Source organism: Vipera ursinii (assembly GCF_947247035.1).
Source record: "Vipera ursinii genome assembly, chromosome: 9".
Taxonomy (NCBI): domain Eukaryota; kingdom Metazoa; phylum Chordata; class Lepidosauria; order Squamata; family Viperidae; genus Vipera; species Vipera ursinii.
In genome coordinates, this window is record NC_139523.1 from 3,778,335 (window position 1) to 3,801,104 (window position 22,770).

Consider the following 22,770-nt stretch of genomic DNA (forward strand, 5'->3'; position numbering starts at 1 on the left):
CTTCCTGACCAGTTTTGCTCCCCACATGCACCTTTCCTAACCTACATATCTCTCGCACACCCTCCCCAATTCACACTGTACCTCTTGTGTACCCTTATCTGCACCCCTTAGTTCCCTCCCCCAAAAGGCAGCAACCACTTGCCTTGCCTGCTGTCCTCACATTTGGAAATTTCTGCCAGCTTCTCCACTAACTATGATTGTGGGAAGCCAGGAGGAAGTAGCTGTACCTAATAATGTGGGATTCAGGTAATGATGGTACCTCGGGCTACAAAGATTCCCTTTGGTAAAGGATACATTCATAAAGTCACAAGCGCATCACTCAGCAACAGTGTCCCAATTACCACTAAGTTGAGGATTACTTGTATTTCTAGGTATCAAAGGTTTACACATTCCCCCATAGAAATATGCTCATGTTTCTTTCATTGTAAAGTTATAGATCAGCGACAATGTTATACTAACATATTCTGGAATAATTGCTAACATTACAGAATTAAGCTGCCCTTTACTAGGAAAAAAGATGGAACATACCTAGGATTGGGTGGAAGAATGGATAAAATAAGGATGTAAAAGTAGAAGTAATAAACGGTTTGGCAATAAAGGAAGATTAATAAACGAATTCCCATCGCCCTGTGTGCTCACACAGGGAGGGCCTCCTCAGGGTACCGTCGGCTAGGCAATGTCGGCTGGTGAACCCCAGGGGGAGGGCCTTCTCTGTGGGAGCGCCAGCCCTGTGGAATCAGCTCCTCCCTGAGCTTCGGATGGCCCAAGATCTCCAGTCCTTTTGCCGCTGCCTCAAAACACTCCTTTTCCACCTGGCTGACCTGGACTGACAGGCATTTTAATTATGTTTACAATTTTAACTCTAATCTTTAATTTATTTCAATTTTTAATTTTAATTTACTGTACAGAGACCTTTAATTTTTGTTGTTGTTAGCCGCCCTGAGTCCCTCGGGAGATAGGGCGGGATATAAGTCCCATTAATAAATAAATAAATAAAAGGCTGAGAAGCATAGGTGTAAAGTAAGGTAAACTTTTGTAAACAGGTAAATCGACCAAAAAACTTATATAAGTAACAGAAATCTAATATCAACATCCTTTTTACAATTACAACTGTAACAAAGTAGTAGAATTAATTATGTTTATACGTCTATTGGATAAATAGCGTTATTAGACTCCGTTTAAAATCCAAGTGTGGTCGGGCCTCCCCAGCCCCGCGCCGGACTCTGCCACCGCCCGGCCGGAGGGGGCGCCCGCGTCGGCCCGGGCCCGGAAGCCGCGGGGCGGCAGGGAGGCGGGCCCGAGGGGGTCACGTGCCCTTCCCCGCCGCGGCGCCGTCCAATCGGCCGAGCGTCCGCCCGGGGCCGGTCTCGCCATGGCCGCCACGCCGTTCGGGGCGGCCGAGGAGCCGGCGCAGCTGCCGTCCGGCGCGTCCTTGCCCGCGGGCAGCCTGGGCGCGGCCGACGCCTTCCCCAAGGACTTCGGCTACGGCGCCGACGAGGACGAGCTGGCGGGCGAGGACGACGGGGCCGGGCTGGCGGGCGGCGGCGGCGGGATGGGCGTGGCGGGGCCCGGCGGGGACTCCTCCAAGCAGCCGCGCATCCTGCTGATGGGGCTGCGGCGCAGCGGGAAGTCCTCCATCCAGAAGGTGCGCGGCGGGCCGGGGAGGGCCGGGAGGGGGGTCGGGGCTGCCCCTCCGCCGCTGATCGGCGCGCGCCCTGTGCCGCAGGTGGTCTTCCACAAGATGTCCCCCAACGAGACGCTCTTCCTGGAGAGCACCACCCAGATCCACAAGGACGACGTCTCCGGCAGCTCCTTCGTCAACTTCCAGATCTGGGACTTCCCCGGCCAGATGGACTTCTTCGACCCCGCCTTCGACTACGAGACCATCTTCCGCGGCACCGGCGCCCTCATCTACGTCATCGACGCCCAGGTGGGGGAGGGGAGGGGAGGGGAGGGGAGGGTGGGGGGCTGCAGGCGGAGGGGCAGCCGAGCCCCCCCCCCCGAAGCCCCCGGGCCCCTCCCGCTCCCTCCCGGGCTCCCCTCCCGGCTCCTTCCCCCCACCAGCCCCCGGGGGAGGGGGGACCCCGAAAGGCAGACCCCTGCCCAGACCCCCCCCCCGCAGCGCTTCAGGCCGCCCCTCCGTTTGCCTTGCAGGACGACTACATGGAGGCCTTAACCAGGCTGCACATCACCGTCTCCAAAGCTTACAAAATCAATCCGGAAATGAACTTTGAGGTTTTCATTCACAAAGTGGACGGCTTATCCGACGACCACAAGATCGAAACTCAGAGAGACGTCCATCAGAGAGCCAACGACGATCTGGCTGATGCTGGCTTAGAAAAGCTGCATCTTAGGCGAGTGGCGTTACCTGCTTCTGAATGCCCAGGTGCAAGCTGGGCTGGGCTGGGGAGCAGCGGAAGCCTTGTGGGGGGGCAGGGCAGGCAGGCCTGGGGTTCTGCTCTGCTTCCAAGCCCCCCCCTCCAGGCACCCCATGCTCCCCTTAATGACCTTTCATGATTCGGCACCAATTTTGGGGTGAGGAAGGGAGCAGCCAAAGCCCATAATATACCTCTTCTGAATCTGAAATGCTGTCACGGTTAGCAATTCTACTTTTACTGATCTGGTATTTTTCTGATTTTATTGTTTCCTTGAATTTCTGAAAACTGACATTTGTTTCTTCTTGAAACAAAGTTCTTCCCCCTCTCACACGTCAGTCCATTACTTGATTTGGTGTAGTATTTCTAAACAGATCATTTGACAGAATCCATTTATATTTCATTTCTAACTATCTCCTCTGAGCTAAACCCAAATCTCATCTTCCCCTGGATTCTGCCGTTCCCAAGGGGGAGAGGGAACAGGCATGGGACTTTATGGCTTTCACTTCCTCCCTTAAATGTAACCTTTGTTTATTCCGCTTGCCTGCTGTCCATCACAATATAATCAATTGCTTTCTCACTAGGCATTCCCTCTCATCTTACAGGAAACTAGAAAAGGGGGTGGGAAAGGGGGGAATGCAACCCTCTGGAATCTGGTTTGTTTCTCTGAATAAAGTTTGAGGAGGGTGGAAATGATCCTGCTGCAAACGGACTGTTATCTCTCTTTTCCCACGAGGGGCTTACCACTGGGAGTTTGGCTGATCCGGAACTGACCGAATGAATGGGGTTTGCTTGGGGACACTATAAAAATATCGATCTGTGAGGGGATTCCTCAGATCCTGTCTGTTATGCCTGCTATCTCCTATTTCTTAGTAAAAGTTCCTGCTTGGAAAATCTCGTCTCCAAGAGTCCTACTTTCTTCAGATGTGGACTGAAGTGGGTTATGACACCATTTATTTACATATTGACAAGTTTATTAATTGGTTAATTGAAATGAAAGTGTTAGTGGATGTTTCATAATCTTTTTTTCAGTGCCTGCTTTTAAAGAGACAAGCACTAACCAGTTTATTTGGATTAGGGTTTAATGTGCCGTGCAGATCCAGGTTGTTTCAGTAAGTTAGTTATTAGTTAGTCGTGAATGAAACAAGCAAAATAATTTCTACAGATTCCAGTTGGGAAATTATATCAGTGGTGGTATTATTTCGGCCAAAGAGCAGCTAATATGTGAAAGCACTCAGGTAACTAATTAGAGTTCTTTTCTTTTTAGCTTTTATTTGACCAGCATCTACGATCACTCAATCTTTGAGGCCTTCAGTAAGGTGGTGCAGAAGCTCATTCCACAGCTGCCCACTTTGGAAAACTTGCTGAATATCTTTATATCGGTAAGTAGCAGTTAATTACTCCACATGTTTGAAGGGCAAATCATGTCGTGAAAGTTAACAAATGAGGGATTTCCGTTTAGGGGATGGTGAAACTGACACCAAGAGATCTTGGGAAGAACTTTTGCCTCCAAAGCAGAGGTGGGTTGGAGACTGCTTAATCGTGCTGAGCTTAAACAGATGATTTGGTTTATATTAGACATTTAAAACTAATAATCTTTGTACATTGAAGATTTGGATTGGATGCTAGTAAAATTATTAAAATATGTGGTGTGATCAATACTTGCTTTCTATTGAGTGGGTATTTTACCTCCTTAGTTTATACAATAAAATGTTGCAAAATAAATAAAAGGAAATAGATCTCGGGACAAATGTGGGTATTTGTGAGATGCAATCTTAACGTAAACCTGTCTTTTCATTTCCTGAAGAACTCGGGGATTGAGAAAGCTTTTCTTTTTGATGTTGTCAGCAAGATCTATATTGCAACAGACAGCTCCCCTGTTGACATGCAGTCCTACGAGCTATGTTGTGACATGATTGACGTTGTCATTGATGTTTCTTGCATATATGGGTAAGTAAATACTTGAGAAGTATGGGGGGTGAACTATTACCCCCCGTAGATAGGGCTCGCAACTTGGGAGTCCTCCTAGATTCACGGCTCACCTTGGAAGACCATATAGGAGCTGTGACTAGGGGGGCCTTCGCCCAGGTTCGCCTGGTGCGCCAGTTGCGGCCCTATCTTAGCCGGGATGATTTGTGCACGGTCACTCATGCGCTCGTGTCCTCTCGTCTGGACTACTGCAACGCTCTCTACATGGGGCTGCCCTTGAGGACCACCCGGAAGCTCCAACTGGTACAGAATGCAGCCGCGAGAGTTGTGTTGGGAGTCTCCCGATACTCCCACGTTACACCTCTGCTCCGTGAGCTGCATTGGTTGCCAGTTGTCTTCCGGGTGAGATTCAAGGTACTGGTAACGGTGTTCAAAGCCCTCCATGGCATGGGGCCGGAGTACCTTAGGGAACATCTGCTGCCGGCATCAAGCTCCCTGCGCCCTGTGCGTTCCCACAGAGAGGGCCTCCTCAGGGTGCCACCGATCAGAGAATGTCGATTGGTGGCCCCCAGGGGGAGATCCTTCTCTGTGGGCGCTCCGGAGCTGTGGAATCAGCTACCGGTAGAGCTCCGGATGGCGCCCGATCTTCGCTCCTTTCGTCGCGATCTCAAGACATTTTTGTTTGTACAAGCTGGCCTAGCCTGATGGGGATCGGTGGGGTTGTTTTATCTTTGGTCTCTTAATTTTATCTTGGGGTTTTTAGAATTGTACTTTTATTGTTTTAACTAGGGCAACTGTTTAATCTTTTTTAATGTTTGTATTTGGTATTTTATTCTGCCCTGTGAACCGCCCTGAGTCCTCAGGGAGAAGGGCGGTATATAAATGTTATTAAATTAAATTAAATTAAATTAAGTACAGAACAACCATCTCGAAAGAAGCTAGTGACTTCTAACTGCTTAAGAAGATCTTTTGCTGTCCATGAATATTTTGAGAAATGCAAGATAATCTTAAAATTGTGAAGTTTTTAGTTTAAAAGGTGGGGGATGCTATGCCGCCTTGCTTATTGTTGGCATAATTTTGTCAACAAAATTTTGTCCAGGATTCTGAGCAAGCGCCTTTATAAAGCCTGGTATGCCTCACATCACGATCATAGTTACAGGTATTTTTATCAAAATATGACTGCTGCCCAGAGTCACCTAATTCAGAGCTTTTCAACCAGTGGTACGGGTACCACCTGTGGTACATTGGCACCTGGCAGATGGTACGCGACTATCCTAGAAAAGTGGTAGCGGGGGAGGGGAATGAGCTGAAACGGTGGCAGCACCGCACAAGCCTGAGCGAGAGATGGCTGGAGCTGCAGGGCTGTCGGGGATCAGTGGAAGCACCAGGATCAGTGCCAGGCTCTGTTCTGAACCAGCCCTCTTCTCGCAACCCCTAATCAAAAGAAGAGTCTGGAAAGCGTCCAAGGCTAAAAGGCTTCTGCCAAGATTTAATTACGCAGTTAACAAAAACACAAGAGCTTGTCTTCTCAAGCGGAAAAGTTGCTTTCAGCAACCAGCCCCTCCCCAAACACTTCTTTTATAGAGAGCTCAGGGCGTGGTCTCCCTGTGCCTCCTCCCGAGGAGTCCCATAGCCTTTCTTTGTTTGTCCCTGCTCGTCTGCCTCCTGCGTCGGGCGTCCTTGAACAGGGCCAGCTGTGGGTCATCATCCTCCGCACTCTCGGGCTCACACAGCTGAGAAGAGGTCCCCGGCTGAGGACTCTGCAAAGCCTCCAAATCATCATCAGCCGGTTCGTTTCCCTCCTCCCCCACATCTGAGTCCTCCGATACATCGGACCCGGCTGTCGGACCCACAGGCTGGCCCTGAGTCACAACACTATCCCGCACCGCAGGGCCCTTCCCCCGGGTCTGCCGATCCGGATGCGGTCGGGATGGGAACTGTTCGTGAAAAGCAGTCACCAACGCAGGGGCATGAACGGCGGTCGCGTCTTCCCATGTGAAGTCCTCCGGCCCGTACCCTTTCCACTCGATCAGGTACTGGAAGCGACCTTTCAGCCAGCGGGAATCCCTGATGCTGGCGACTTCGTACTCGGGGGTGCTGTCGCCATCACGAGGTCCTGATGGGGGAGGTTCCGCTTGGCGAAGTGGACAAGCCGGTTGTTCGGGGACCAACAAGGACCGATGGAAGACGGGGTGCACGCGCAGGGAACGTGGCAGAGTTAAACGATAGGCGACCGGGTTGATGACGGCCTCGACTGGGAACGGTCCAAGGTAACGGTGGTCCAGCTTCCTCGCCGGCCGAGTGGATGGTAGGTTCCTGGTGGACAGCCAGACCCGATCCCCCACCGATAATGGAGGCGTATCCCTTCTCGACCGATCGGCGAACCTCTTGTAGTCGGCCTTGGCCTTCTCCAGCTGCCGTCGCACCAACCGATGGATCGCCTGTAACTCCGCCATGAATTCGTTCGCTGCCGGCTCCGGTGAGTCCACGGGAGAAAGGGGGAAAAACCGAGGGTGATAACCCACATTGGCCAAGAACGGTGTCATCTGCGTGGAGGTGTGCTGCGAGTTGTTAAAGGCAAACTCGGCTATGGCCAAATAGTCCACCCAATTGTCCTGCTGCAGGTTAACGTAGCAGCGCAAATACTGCTCTAAGATGCCGATGACCTTTTCGGTACCCCCGTCGGTCTGAGGATGATGCGCGGACGAGAGGCAAACCTTAATGTTCAACGCCCGCATCAACTCCTGCCAGAAGCGGGCTGTAAACTGGGCCCCCCTATCGGAGACGACTCTATCGGGAAGGCCGTGCAGCCAGAACACCTGTTGGATGAACATGCGACTAGTGGCGCGAGCTGACGGTAAGCCGCGACAGGGGATGAAGTGCGCCATCTTGGTCAACATGTCCACCACCACAAACACTGTCGTGAAGCCGGAGGATGGGGGTAGATCCGTCAGAAAGTCCATGGACACAGCCCCCCAGGGTCTCTTGGGCGTTGGCAAAGGCTGCAGTAAACCAGGCGGGGCCCCTGTCGCTGACTTGGCCTGCCTGCATGGGACGCAGGAGGTGACATAAGACTGGACATCGTGTCGGACTCGGGGCCACCAGAATGTACGGGAGACCAGGTTCAGAGTCTTGAACAGGCCAAATTGCCCCGCAGCCGGGTTATCATGACATTGGCTGAGGACGAGTCCCCTGAGTGGCCCTCCTGGAACATAGAGCCGGTCACGATAATACAGGAGTCCATCCGTGACCGACCAAGGCGAATCTGGCCCCACCTCTTCCTTCCGCTGAGCCACCCACGCCTCCTGCTGCTGCGCCTCCCGGATCCGAGCCCGTATATCCACCGGCTCCCGCACCGCAGCAAAAGACTCGACGGGGATCACGGTCCTGGGCGGAAGCTTGTCTTCCACTCGGGTGTACTCGGGCTTCCTGGACAGAGCATCCGCTCTCTGGTTGTGCCCGCTTGGTATGTACCGCACCCGGAAGTCAAACCTCGCAAAGAAGAGGGACCACCGGATCTGGCGTTGGTTCAAATTCCGAGCGGTCTGCAGGCTTTCCAGATTCTTGTGGTCCGTCCGGACCTCGATTTGATGCCGCGCCCCCTCCAGATGATGCCTCCAAGCCTCGAACGCCGCCTTGATGGCCAGCAGCTCCTTCTCCCAGATGGTATAGTTGCGCTCCGAGGGATTCAATTTCCGTGAGTGATACGCGCAAGGGAAAAGGGTACCGTTGGGCGTCGCTGCCTGGAGTAACACGGCCCCAATGGCAATGTCGGAGGCGTCCGCCTCCACGACAAACGGCCGTTGCGGGTCAGGATGCTTCAAGATGGGCTCCTTCATGAAGGCGTCCTTCAAAGCTTGGAACGCCTGTTGTTCGGGGGCGTTCCACTGGAACCGAGTCTTCTTCTGCAGGAGCCGGGTGAGGGGGGCTGTCAAGGCAGCAAAGCCAGGGATGAATGTCCGATAGTAGTTGGCAAATCCAAGAAGTCGCTGAATATCCTTCACGCGACGCGGGGGTTGCCAACTCTGCAACGACTCAACTTTACTCGGTTCCATGGCGATGCCCTCAGGAGAAATGCGGTGACCCAAGAAATCAATGGTCACCTGGTAGAACTGGCACTTCTCCAACTTGGCAAACAGCCGATGTTTCCGGAGGCGCTGCAGGACCTGACGGAGATGCTGATGATGCGCTTCACGCGACGGGGAGTAAATCAGGATGTCGTCCAGGTAAATCACAACAAACTGGTCCAACAGATCCCGAAAGATGTCATTCATAAAATGCTGAAACACAGCGGGGGCGTTGGTCAGGCCAAACGGCATCACCGTGTACTCGAAATGTCCATAGCGAGTACCAAACGCCGTCTTCCACTCATCACCCGGCCGAACCCTGACGAGGTTGTAAGCTCCACGCAGGTCCAGTTTCGTGAAGATCTTAGCCTCCCGGAGTCGGTCCAAGAGCTCGGGGATGAGGGGCAGCGGGTAGCGGTTACGCACCGTGATAGCGTTGAGTTTCCGGTAGTCACAGCAAAGCCGTAACTCGCCCGACTTCTTTTTGACGAAGAGCACGGGCGCAGACACTGGCGAGGACGAGGGCCGGATGAATCCACGAGCCAAGTTCTTTGTCAGGAAGTCCCGCAATGCAGCCAACTCGGGCTCCGACATGGAGTACAAACGCCCCACTGGGAGAGGCGCATCAGGGACTAGGTCAATGGAGCAGTCGTAGGGCCTGTGCGGGGGTAATTGGTCCGCCTCTGACTCGCTGAACACGTCAGCAAAGTCGGACAATTCGGGAGGCAAGGAAACCCCTGAGGAACCCTCCACCTGGCCGGCACAGATATGGCGGGTGTGGTCCAAGCACTGCAAACTTGGGAAGGTGACCAAGTTCTGAGACCAATAGATCTGTGGATCATGCGCCCGGAGCCACGCCAGTCCCAAAACCACGGGGAAGTGCAGATCCGAAGTGACGTAAAACTGAATGGCCTCCACATGGGTACTGATGGCCATACACACGGGTTGCGTGGCGGCCGTGATAGGCCCGGACAGGAGCACTCGACCATCGATGGTCTCCACAAGCATGGGCGGATCCACTGGACACTGGGGAACAGCCCATTTGGCCACAAAGGCCGAATCCATAAAGTTAGTGGTAGCCCCAGAGTCAATTAAGGCATGGACCGGAATCCCCTCTGGCTTGCCAGGAAGGATCAGTCGTGCCTCCAGAATCAAATGCCGTGGAGGTTCACAGGCACCGTCGGAACGGCGTCGCTCGGCGTGATCGTTGTGGGTCGCCCGATCTTTCACACCGTCTAGATCGGGCTCGGGCTGTTTCCCGATAGCAAAGCAGGGGACTTTCTCGGGGCAGGCTTGGTCACTGACGCCCGCTGACGCTTCTTCGGGCAAGAAGCAGCCAAATGTCCAGGGTCCCCACAGTAAAAACACAACCCCTCCGATCGTCGTCTGTCCATTTCCGTCACCGATAGACGGGACCTGGCGGCACCCAGCTCCATTGGCTCCTCCCTCTGGACTGGGGGCTCACGCACAACAGGGGCGGCAGGGGTCTGTGGGGTGGCACGGCGACTCTTACGCTGCTGCAGCCGGGCATCGATCCGCAGACAAAGATGGATCAGCCCATTCAGGTCTGAGGGAATGTCCACGCGGGCCAGCTCATCCAACATCTCCTCTGACAAGCCATCCTGAAAGGCATCCACGAGCGCAGCCTCATTCCAGGCGGAATCCTGGCTAAGCAGCCGGAAATCGCTGATATAGGCCTGTAAAGGGCGCTGACCCTGCCTCAAAGCTTTCAGGCGTCGGGTGGCGGTCTGCGCCTTAATCGGGTCCTCGTACATGAGGCGCATATGGTCACAAAACCCCCCAAAGTTATCCAACAAAGGGCTAGGCTGTGCCAACAGAGGCGTGCCCCAACGAGCTGCATCTCCCGACAGAAGGCTCAACACGAATCCCACCTTATCTCGGTCAGTGGGGAAATCAGCTGCTCTCACGCTGATATAAAGCTGGCATTGTCCCAGGAAGGCAGGAAACAGTTCTGGTTTACCAGCAAATTTATCCGGCATAGCTATCTGACATTTCCTCCTGGGTGGGGGGGCAGCATGTACCTGAGCCTGCAGTTGTGCCACCTGAGTGGCCAGCAAGGTGAGTTGCTGGTTGAGCTGGGCATTCTCGGCAAGAAGCTGCTCCATCGTAGTATTAAGGGGTGGGGGGCTGAAAGCAAACTGTTCTGAACCAGCCCTCTTCTCGCAACCCCTAATCAAAAGAAGAGTCTGGAAAGCGTCCAAGGCTAAAAGGCTTCTGCCAAGATTTAATTACGCAGTTAACAAAAACACAAGAGCTTGTCTTCTCAAGCGGAAAAGTTGCTTTCAGCAACCAGCCCCTCCCCAAACACTTCTTTTATAGAGAGCTCAGGGCGTGGTCTCCCTGTGCCTCCTCCCGAGGTGTCCCATAGCCTTTCTTTGTTTGTCCCTGCTCGTCTGCCTCCTGCGTCGGGCGTCCTTGAACAGGGCCAGCTGTGGGTCATCATCCTCCGCACTCTCGGGCTCACACAGCTGAGAAGAGGTCCCCGGCTGAGGACTCTGCAAAGCCTCCAAATCATCATCAGCCGGTTCGTTTCCCTCCTCCCCCACATCTGAGTCCTCCGATACATCGGACCCGGCTGTCGGACCCACAGGCTGGCCCTGAGTCACAACAGGCTCCAGGTGGAGCTCGGCGCTGATCCTGATGCTTCTGCTAAGCCCAGAAGAAGTGCCGATCAGCTGGAATGTTGCAGCATCTGCAGGGTCTTCTGATCTACATTCAGATTCTTGGCAACTGATTCATATTTATGACGGTCAGAATGTCCTGGGGTTATGTGAAGTGACCAAAACCTGCTGCAACCACCCAGCAGATGGGGGGGGAAATAAAAACCAAACACCCCCTCCACCCCACCCCCACTGCCAATCCTCAACAGAAATGCTCACAACAATGAAAACCTCGGACAGGAGGAAGAGCGCCTCCAGGTGGGCAGGCAGGTGTCTTGCTCGGCTGTGGCTTGGGGGGCACTTTTTCAGTGCCATTGTAATTTCAAACAGTCACTAAGTGAACTGTTGTAAGTCGAGGACTACCTGAACTCCATCACTTTTTCCTTTTTTTTTTTTTTGGTCATCAGGTTTTTGACACCTTCCTAGGCAACTGGTGGTACTCGGATGTTGCCATATCCTAAAAGTGGTACAAGGGGTGAAAAGATTGGAAAGCCCTGAGCTAATTGATGAGATGGGCAACATATAAATTTAATGAATAAGTAAAAATAATAGAGATCGTCAGTATGGTGGTAAACTCACTTTATATATTAATATAAGGCTATTTAAATATATTTGTAGATCAGTCAAGCTAAAAAGCAGCTATAGATTTCTGAAGTCGTCCTAAATTGTAAAAAAATTTAATTTGTTCTAAAGTCCTATGCAGTTGCCTAAATATAAATGAGACATCTGAGTTGCATCAAATTTAAGTGCTCAGTCGTAAGTCTCAGGTATTCTGAGCAGTCTTTCTCCTTCAACCTACTCCAGGTTAAAAGAAGATGGCAGCGGTAGCGCATATGACGAGGAATCTATGGCAATTATTAAACTCAACAACACAACTGTTTTATATTTAAAAGAAGTGACAAAATTTCTAGCCTTGGTGTGTATCCTTCGAGAGGAGAGCTTTGAACGCAAAGGTAAGAAAAGAGCTTCCATTTTGTTCAATCAACCAATCAATCTTTGTTACCGTCATGGATCGGAGCACAAACAACAGCATTAAAAACAATACAGGTGAAATTCAAAAAATTAGAATATCGTGCAAAAGTTCATTTATTTCAGTAATGCAACTTAAAAGGGGAAACTAATATATGAGATAGACTCATTACATGCAAAGCAAGATAGTTCAAGCCGTGATTTGTCATAATTGTGATGAGAGCTGCTTCCACGGGGCACGAGGCTGTGCTGCTGGCTGCAGGAGTCCTGGTGGTTTCCCTTCCGTCTTTCAGCAGACGCGCAGCTGAGGCAGTGAGCTATGTAGCTTTCTATGCCTTTTTTCAATGACAGCACTAGAATTGTTGCTTAACCGGCTGCAGGGTTTTGACAAAGCCAGAATGTCCCACTGCTTTGGAATCGTGGCTTTTCTAGAAGACCATCGTCGACTTTCAGGGACGTATAGTTTGGCTCCCAGCCAGGCTACACCGTACTGTATCGTACACTCGACCTTACGGCCTGGAAACCGTTGTCCTCCTCCAGGGCAGCCCGGATGAGCCCAGCGGACCTGTTGGGGTGACAGCTTGCGTGGGTGGTCAGTCCAACCTCCAAAGGCGTTTTGCTCCCTTCTAAGAAACGACTCCAAGTGAGGAGTGCCCCGTGCCCTGCATGTGCCTCCTTTTCCCAGACTGCCCTCTGCGCTCCCTTTCAGTGCGCCTTTGGAAGTTATGCGCTGTGGAGCCCCTGGCTCCTTTTTCGGTAAGAGTTCTGCCCCTCTGCCACATCAGCAGCATCTGCCTGGATGGCAAAGGGGGTGTTCAGCGCCGGCTTTGCTGCAAAGAGGCGCTTGAGTTTTCCGAACTCCGTTGTGCATTTCAGCGGCTGGCTGGGCTGGGGTTTCCCTTCCCTTTTAGTCTTCTGCAAGTGGCTGACAGGGAGGGCTGTCGGGGCAAGCGACAGGATGAATTGGCGGAAAAAGTTTGCGAATCGCAGGAAGCTTTGCAGTTGCTTCCTGGTGTGGGGAGGAGCCCGGTCCAGTGCCACCCACACCTTTTTGGGGTCCATCTCTATCCCCTCGTGAGAAATGCGGAAGCCTAGATGGAGGAATTAGCATTTTGACACACAGTTGGGCTGCTCGGAGCCTTTTGAGCACAGCCTGGCCTGTTTTGCCTGTTGTGCCATAGTCTCGGTGCAGGTTAAGATGTCATCCAGGTAACCGGCACTCGCTTGCACAGGTGCTCAGGCAGCACTTTATTTATCAGCTGCACAAAGACAGCAGTCCGCAAGGAGGACCCGGAAGTGGAAACATCCTAAGGGGCAATTGAAGGCTGTCTTCCACTCGTCGCCCTCTTTGATCCTCCCCCGGTAATGCCCTTCTCACAGGTCCAGTTTGGCAAAGAGTTTCCCTTTTGCCAAATGGGCAAGGTGTCCTTCATTAGGGCTGGCGGGTAGGTGTTTTCATGGCTGACAGCCTTTAAGCCACAATAGTCGACCTCTAGACGAAGGGACCCATCCTGGTCTGGCAGCCTGGATGAAGCTGCCCTTCAGGCTTTTGTCTATAAAAGCTTGCCATTCCTCTAATTCCCTGGGGATCATCGAACACAGCTTAACTCTGGGTAGTTTGGCCCCCAGTGGGATTTCTGGGGAACGGCCAGTTGGTCGGTGGGCTGGGAGGGAGCCCTTTTCACTGGATTGCAGCGTGGCTGAGATCACCTTTTGCTTTCAAGTGTGTCACTTTTGGTAAGGAGAAATGCTGTGAGGGGCAAGAAAGGGCAGGGCTGCTTCCCTGCAAGAGGGCAGCTGGTGAGTGGGAAACCGTGTGGTTTTCCATGGGAAGATGCAGAAGAATGAAGAAGGCATGCAACATGTTTAGAACTGGAAAGATTTTATGCTTTAAAAAAACGGGTTGTTTCCATCTTCTTAGAACTTCTGCAGTCCCCAATGATGCCTTTGGAGCTCAGAAAAGGGCCAATTGCATTCACAACGTTTCAGTTTGCAAAGTTTCATCTCGTTTTCTGAGATCTTCCCAACTGATGTCTCCTCTTCCCTCCCGCCCCCTCCCCGTTTCTTCGCAGGCTTGATAGACTACAACTTCCACTGCTTCCGCAAGGCCATCCACGAGGTCTTTGAGGTGGGCGTGTCCTCTCAGGGCTCCTGCGGCCATCAAGCCAGCATTCCCAGTCTGAAAGCCGGGGCTCATAATGGCACCCCGAAGGAGGACTGAGCCGGGAGGAGCTGGCGCTTGCTTGCTCACCCTGCGCCTGGATCGGGCAGGAGCGGCAGCTCGGAGGGAGGGAGGCTGCCCGACTCCAGCCCTTTGTTTCGAAGCCAGAGGAGTCTGCCTGGTGGACTTGTGCTCAGCGCTCGTACCAACACCCGGGGTGGCTGCGAGGAAGCCCAGATTGAGTGTGACGGCTTTCGCTGTCATTTGGCAGGCGGGCAGGCAGTATCTCCTTCCTCCAGGTGGGAACTTCCTCATTTGTCTCCGAATTCGGCAGCTGGTGATGTGCTCCAGGGGCTCTGAAACTCAGGCATATTGCATAATTTATTTGAGTACACGCTCAACACATTCCACATGACTTACCACATGGTTTTGTGGTAGTACCCGAAAAAAGTAATACATCCTGTGTCCTCTCCTTAACCAGCCCATTGAATGAAAGCGCTTCTCTGCTTTTCTAGCTCTAACGGTCGTCAGAACGCTTTGAAATGTCTTGGGCTCTTCTGAAGCCTTTGGTGGCTCAGGTCCTGCACGCATTGTGACCCTGTTTTGTGAAGCGTCTTTGGGCAGCGCTGGCGCCCTCAGCTAGCAGAAGGGGAGGAAGATCATCCCCTAGAGCGGGACAGGAGAAAGCTTTGCCCTCCCCAGATAATTCCCTTTCACCCTGCCTGGCCAGGATGGCTGCCATTCATTCCATATTTCCTTCCGTGTCGCATAATCGCATAGAGGGTCCTTTTATTTAAAAAAAAATAGGTTTGGCTTTGACAAGAACGGAAGTATGGGTTTTGGTTGCTGGAATTTGCAAACAATTTTGCTCCTTTTTTAACAACATGTGAAACTTCCTTCCATAGGAATACTTTCCATGTGATGAAACGTTTTCTGTGAATCTTCTGTAGATCTTCTGTGTTTCTGCATGTAAATGCCATTTTCTTAATGATGACAGCTCTTCCGGAGCCTCAGACTCCGTTCTTTATTTAAAATATCAGTGGGAGTTTGTTAAAGACTTAAGAGATGCTTTAATAGTCTTCACAGGTGACTGTATTCCGCCAGTGGGTCATGTCCAGACCAGATATGTTCCCAGACTACATTAATAAAAGATCTTTATCTCAACAAGTGTTTCTCTACTGAATTAAATACAAGGTAATGCAGGCTTTAGTGTCCTGTGGGAAGTTGTAAACTCACATGCGTTACAATAATTTTGTGGCTGCAATTCAGTTGCTAATTAATACCTTGCAGAAATTAGGCCTTCTGCTTTATTGTGTTTTCTTTCAACTTGTAAGCAAAACCAACTAGCTGTTTTTGCCAAACAGTACTGTGTATTTTCTTGTGACAGTTTTTTAGACATTACATTGGAATACCTTCTTTGGTAGAAATTTCAGCTTCCAAATATTTTGCTGTGTGCATATTTTTGCACCTGTTATATTTTTCTTATTTTGAAGCTAAACACTCCAGATGGTAAGTATATAATCACCTTTACAGAAAAATGTATAAGGAATTCTTACAGAATTAGCGGCCTGTAATTGGTATGCACATAAAGCCATCTTGACTCAAACGATTTGCACCAAAGTATTTTAATTTACGGGGCAATTACTGACCCTTTTGCTTAGTAAGTTCATGATTTAAAGTGATTTGATCACCAGTAACATATTTGAATATATTGTATGTGTGACAGATCTTCAGTGAATGTATACAACCCAATACATGCATCAAACGTTAAAACTTACAATGTGGAGCAGTTTCTCCACAGTTTTCAAAAGGAGATATCCCAATAGCTACATAGTGAAGATGCTGAAATTGAATCTATATAGCAGTGGAGTGGATTATTTTGATTGGTTGATTGATCATATTTATACACTGCCCATCTCACTGTATAAATGATTGTGAGCCGTTTTCAAGCAAAAAAGACCATTAAAATCCTTACAAAAATATGCATACTGAACGCCGGACAGAGTGTCCTCAAACCACCAACCATCCCCAGGTTTGTGTACCACTAGTAGATCCCCATGCTAGTTGGCATTGCCAGATCTTGATGCTCTTCCTGAAGAGTAGAAGCCAACCTCACCTCCAAGACAAGATGGTCCATGGAGTGGGGGCAACAGCAGGAAAAGCTCTCCTAGGCCAGACAAGTCAAAATTCTTTAACCAACGAGACCGGTGCTGCCAAAGCACCAGAGGGCAAGACAAGAAACAATGGTTGGAAACAGCAAAGAGAGAAGCAACCTGGAATTAAGGGGAAAGTTCCTGACAATGAGGACAATTAACCAGGGGAGCAGCTTGCCATCAGAAATCATGGGTGCTCCATCACTGGAGGTTTTTAAGAAGAAGCTAGACAGTCATTTGTGTGAGATGGTATAGATTCTCCTGCTTCAGCAGAGGGCTGGACTAGAAGACCTCCAAGGTCCCTTCCAGCTTTATTCTCTTGCCAGACCAGGTGGGAAGGGTCAATTAATGTGCAGTTTAGCAAGATCTTGGAGCTCAAAAGTTCCCTTTTCCTGCTTTACTGAATGGGGTGACAAAATTAGTGGACCAGAGGAATGCTTTGGATATACAGTAATTTACTTTTTTTTAAAAAAAAAAATCCCATTTATATCCCACCCTTCGCCGAAGACTCAGGGCGGCTTACAATTTAAAGCACAAATCAATGTGCTTAGCAATGGCCTTCATTCTATGTATATGCCTGCTTATTAGGGCTTTCGCCCCCCCCCAAGCGGCATTATTACAAAGTCAGCTTATTGCCCCCAACAATCTGGGTCCTCATTTTACCTACCTCGGAAGGATGAAAGGCTGAGTCAACCTTGAGCCTGGTGGGACGCGAACCTGCACTAATTGCAGGCAGCTGGTGTTACTTAAGGAGGCATTAGCCCACTGCTCCACCAAGGACTTCAGTAAGGCATTTGATAAAGTAGATCACAACCTACTACTTGATAAGACAGAAAAATGTGGGTTAGACAGCATCACCACCAGATGGATCACCACATGTTGGCTGACTAACGACACTCAACATGTAGTCCTCAATGTAACTGCATCCACATGGAGGGAAGTATGCAGTGGGGTACCCCAAGGCTCTGTTTTAGGCCCAGTACTCTTCAACATCTCCATCAATGATTTGGATGAGGGGATAGTTGGGGAATTCATTACATTTGCAGACGACACCAAGCTGGCAAGAATAGCCAACACTCCAGAAGACAGGCTTAAGATAGAGAAGGATCTTGACAGACTTGAAACTGGGCCCTATCTAACAAAATGAAATTCAGTGGTGAAAAAGCAAGTTCTACATTTAAGGCAAGAAAAACCAAATGCATAGGTATGGTATGGGTGGTACCTGGCTCAATAGTAGTAACTATGAGAGGGATCTTGGATTCCTAGTGGACAATCACTTCGATATGAGCCAGCCATGTGCTGCAGCTGCCAAAAAAGCTAACACAGTGCTAGGCTGCATTAACAGAGGGATAGAATCAAGATCACGTGAAGTGTTAATACCACTTCATAAGGCCTTGGTAAGGCCACACTTGGAATACTGCATCCAGTTTTGGTTGCCACAGTGTAAAAAAGATGTTGAGACTCTAGAAAGAATACAGAAAATAGCAACAAAGATGATCAGGGGACTGGAGGGTAAAACATATAAGGAACGGTTGCTGGAATTGGATATGTCTGGTTTAATGAAGAGAAGGACTAAGGGTGACATGATAGCGGTGTTCCAATAAACCCAGGAGTTGCCACACAGAAGAGGGAGTCAAGCTATTCTCCAAAACACCTGAAGGCAGGACAAGGAGCAATGGACCAGCAAGGAGAGAAGCAATAAGGAGAAATTTCCTGACAGAACAATCAGTGGAACAACTTGCCTCCAGAGATTGTGAATTCTCCAACACTGGAAGTTTTTAAGAAGCGATTGGACAACATTTGTTTGAAATGGTATAGGGTCTCCTGCTTAAGCTGAGGGTTGGGCTAGAAGATCTCCAAGATCCCTTCCAACTCTGTTATTCTGAGTTTCCTATGTACGGCATCTTGGTAGTTTATCCAGTTTCAAGAAACACATGCTTTATTCAACAAAAGCTTTATTGTTGCAACAGCACAAAGGCACTATCTGGAGAATAAATCCAGGCATTACAGTTTGAGCATCATTTAATACTGTGTATACTTTTCATTCTACTCATACAGGAGAAAGTTGCAATAAATACCTCTATATATCAGAAGATGGCAGTAGAGCTCCACAAAAAGTTTAGTTTGAGAACTCATGTACTAAACATTTATTCCAAGAGAGGAATAATACAGAATAACCCCAGAGTTGGTAGGGACTTTGAAGGTCTTCTAGTCCAACCTCTTGTTCAAGCAGGAGATCCTATGCCATTGCAGACAAATGGTTGTCCAATCTCTTCTTGAAAACCTACAGCGATGGAGTACCCAGAACTTCTGGAGGCAACCCGTTCCACTGGTTACCGGGTAATTGTTCTCACTGTTCAGGAAATGTCTCCTTAGTTCTAGGCTGGATCTCTCTTTGTTAAGCTTCCATCCATTACTTCTAGTTTTTCCCTTCTGTGTGACAACCCCTCAAACTTTGGGACACTGCTATCATGTCACCTCTCGTGCTTCTCTTTGTTATGCTAGACATTTCCAATTCCAGTGACCATTCATCATATCGTTTAGTCTCCAGTCTCCTAATGATCTTTGTTGCTCTTCTCTGCAATGTTTTTTGTGTCTCAACATCTTTTTTTGTAGCATGGTGTCCAAAACTGTACATAGTATTCCAAGTGTGATCTTAACAGTGTTTTATAAAGCAGTACTAACACTTCATGCGATCCTTATACTATTCCTCTGTTCAGGACGGTGCTGTCTTTTTTGGCAGCTGCAGCACACTGCTGCCTCATACTTAAATGATTCTCCACTAGGATACCTAAGTTCCCTCTTGCAGTTACTGCTCTTCAGCCAGGTACCACCATACCTGTGCATTTGGTTTTTCCTGCCTAAGTGCAAGACCTTACTTTTCTCACCACTGAATTGCATTTTGTTGAATAGGGCCATTGTTTAGCTGTGTCAAGATCTTTCTGGATCTTGAGCCTATCTTCTAAAGGCTATTCCCCCCAGCTTGGTGTCATGTATAAATTTGAGGAGTTCCCCTTCTATCCCCTCATTTAAATTGTTTATGAAGATGTTGAAGAGTACTGGGCCTAAGACAGAACCTTTGGGTACCCCACTGCTTGCTTCCCTCCATGCAGATGTAGTTCCATTGAGGACTATATGTTGAGTGTGGTTGGTCAGCCAATTATGAATCCATCTGGTGGTGATGCTCTCTAACCCACATTTTTCTGTCTTATCAAGTAGTAGGTTGTGGTCTACTTTGTCAGATGCCTTACTGAAGTCCAAGTAAATTATATCCACAGCATTTCCCGGTCCACTAATTTAGTCACTTTGTCAAAGAATGCAATTTTTCCTGGTTTTTAATTTGTTTTTGACAAACCCCTTTCCTTTAGTTTTCTGGATTCATTTTCCCCCCATGTTTTCAATGAATGAACCTTTATTATCAAAGTACAACCATGTATACACTGAGATTGGCTGAGCCAATTGGAACCACATCAGCGCTTTTCCAGTCCTCTGTAGTTCCCCGATGATCTTCTAGGATTTTTGAAAGACATGGTACGTGATTCCAATATCACATCTGCCAGCTCCTCCAGAACTCTGTGATGTCATCTATGGTCCTGGTGATTTAAAGCGGATAGGTGTTATCTTACAATTTCTAAAGAAAAGAATACAAGTGCCTTCGTTTCTACATGGAGACCACTTCTGGACTTTGTGCTTGAGGTGGAAAAAAATAAAAGTTTGATTCTGGGTTTCACTGATTAGATTGATTTGTTGTTAAAGAAATGGCTAGTTTTACTACTGTGAAAATAGGGATGCGGTGGCTCAGTGGGTTAGGATGCTGAGATTGTCGATCAGAAGGTCGGCAGTTTGGCGGGTCGAATCCCGAGTGCCACATAACAGAGTGAGCGCCTGTTACTCGTCCCAGCTTCGATCAGAAGGTCGGCAGTTTGGTGGGTCGAATCCCGAGTGCCGCGTAACAGAGTGAGCGCCTGTTACTCGTCCCAGCTTCTGCCAACCTAGCAGTTCGAAAGCATGTAAAAATGCAAGTAGAAAAATAGGGACCACTACAGTGGGAAGGTAACAGCGTTCCGTGCGCCTTTGGTGTCTAGTCATGCCGGCCACATCACCACGGAGACATCCTCGGACAAGCGCTGGCTCTTCGGCTTTGAAACGGAGATGAGCACCGGCCCCTAGAGTGGGAAACAACTAGCACGCTTGTGCGGGGGAACCTTTACCTTTACCTTTACCTTACTATTGTGAAATAGTAAAAAGTGGAGGCTCGACATTAATACTCTATTCTGTTGCAACAGGGGAAGTCAATCTCTTCTTTTTTTCTCCCTTTCCCTCCCTTTCCTCTCCCCAGGATGTCCTACTATTTGCTTTGTAGTTTGTATTTTACTGTGAAACATAATATGTTATTTAAAAAAATTGTCTTGCCTATTTTGCTTTGTACTCCTAATTTGTGTTTTACAGTACTATTTTTGGTAGGTTGGACTATTTCCTTTTGTGTAAAGACAGATGCAAAGAAAGAATTAAACAGTTCTGCTCTCTTTCTGCTGCCTGTTACTTCCTTGTCATCTTCTCCATTAGTAGACCAATCATTCCCTTGACTTTTTTCTTGTTTCTTTACATGTTGAAAAAAAATCTTAATATTATTTTTATCATTTGTTGCAAGTCTTGGTTCATTCTGTGCTTTAGCTTTCTTGGCTTCATCTTTGCAGATTTGGGCTATTTGCTGATATTCTGTTTTAGTTATATGTCCTTCTTTCCATTTGTTTATATTTGTCCTTTTTGTCTTTCAGTTTATCAGAGAGTTCCTTATCCAGTCATATTGGTTTCTTCTGGGGTCTCTTATTTTTCTTTCTCAGAGGGATTGTGCTAGATTGGGCTTTTATAATCTCATTTTTCAAAGTTTCCCAAAATTCTTGAAATGTTTTCCCTTTAAGATTTTCATCCATGGAGTCTTTCAACTCCCTCTTAGTTTATTGAATCAGCTCTCTTAAAGTCTAACACACTAATCTGACTTTATTTTGTTGCTTGTATCTGCATTATGTTGAATTCCAATGTGACATGGCAACTCTTCCTTTAAGTTCCTGAAACTTCAACCCCCTCTGTCATTTAATTAAGTCCAATACAGCTGATTCTCTAATTCCCTCCTCTACATTTTGAGTGACAAAGTGGTCTGCTAGGTTTGTAAGGAATTTGCCTGATCTCCCACTTGTTACAGAGTGTTGTTGATGTCAGAATAGGTGAAGTCCCCCATTACTATTGTATTGTGCTTCTTTCATACCTTAGCTAACTGATTAGTGCATCTATTTCCTCTGCTTGGGTGGTTTGTAGTATACATAGTATGGCAATGTTATTCCTTTTTCCCTTTATATTAATCCAAATGCATTCAATAATGTTTTCATTCTTGTTTTTTTGCATTTCTATAGAGATTTAGTTTTTCTTATATGTAATGCAATTCTAGCTGCTCTTTTATTAGGTCTGTTTCTTTTGAACAATTTAAATTTAAATTTAAACCCTAAACTTAACTCTAAATTTAAATTTAGCCCTGCTCTGCTTTGGCTGCCCTGATTGGGAGGTCTGTTCAGGAATGGCTGTGCTTGGCAGATGCTCTGACCATTGGCTTCTCTCAACTGGGCCAGCCATTAGTTAAAAGGCACTATTTAAGGTTCTCTGTTTACACAATGATTTTCCTGCCCTGTCCTGCTCTGAATGAAGTCACGCCTCTTCCCTTGGTGTGGAATGATGATGTTGATCTCCTGACTTTGTCAGTCAAGGATAAATCAATTAAAGTCAATTTGTCATTATATATTAGACACTTTATTGTATCCCACTACAAGTATGTTAATACTTTTGCAGCTTATTAATAAGTGGCATGTTGAGGTCTATAGTGCTGAAGAGAGGCTGCCTGAGGATAATTTTACCAATGCTTAGAAATGTAAAAAAATTAAATTTAATTAAATTTCTATGATGTATTTTTTTCAATGTAAATATGGCATCGACTTTGGAAAGGATATTTTGCTTTATTAAGAAACCAGAACCAATGAGGTATTGCTAAATCTGTTTAGGAATTCACTGTGTTGAAAAGGAAGTTTATAACCTGTGACTGACATTTTCCTGAACCCCTTGCTTCTTGGAAGTTTTGGGTTCCTGGAGCAGCGGGCATTGATTATTTTCTCCTCCATCTTTCTTATGGGTCCAGATGTTACAGTTTACAAGAGGGAGAGTCACCACTTTGCAAGATGTACATGGTTGCCATAGGGCTGCCTCTGCATTTTTGCAATGGATTTCTCTTTATTTCATGGCTACAGTCATGAAGGCTTGTGCCAAGGCAGGGAAAACCTGTTACTGCTTCAAACTTCTCCATCTATTTCCACGAACTGCCTGATGACATAATCTAAACTTTTTCAATACGGAGCATCAGAATAGCGTTTTCTGTTTTAGAACAATTCT

The 22,770-nt window shown here is 48.3% G+C and overlaps 1 protein-coding gene across 1 annotated transcript; it reads left to right on the forward strand.

Annotated features, from left to right (window-relative positions):
* Window positions 1–1,354: 1,354 nt before the first annotated feature.
* Window positions 1,355–15,684, forward strand: RRAGC (Ras related GTP binding C). Its single transcript, XM_083369041.1, has 7 exons — window positions 1,355–1,645; window positions 1,727–1,930; window positions 2,155–2,354; window positions 3,643–3,757; window positions 4,183–4,325; window positions 11,857–12,005; window positions 14,094–15,684. Exons 1-7 carry the CDS (start codon window positions 1,373–1,375, stop codon window positions 14,240–14,242), a joined length of 1,233 nt encoding a protein of 410 aa, XP_083225167.1. The 5' UTR covers window positions 1,355–1,372; the 3' UTR covers window positions 14,243–15,684.
* Window positions 15,685–22,770: the final 7,086 nt, after the last annotated feature.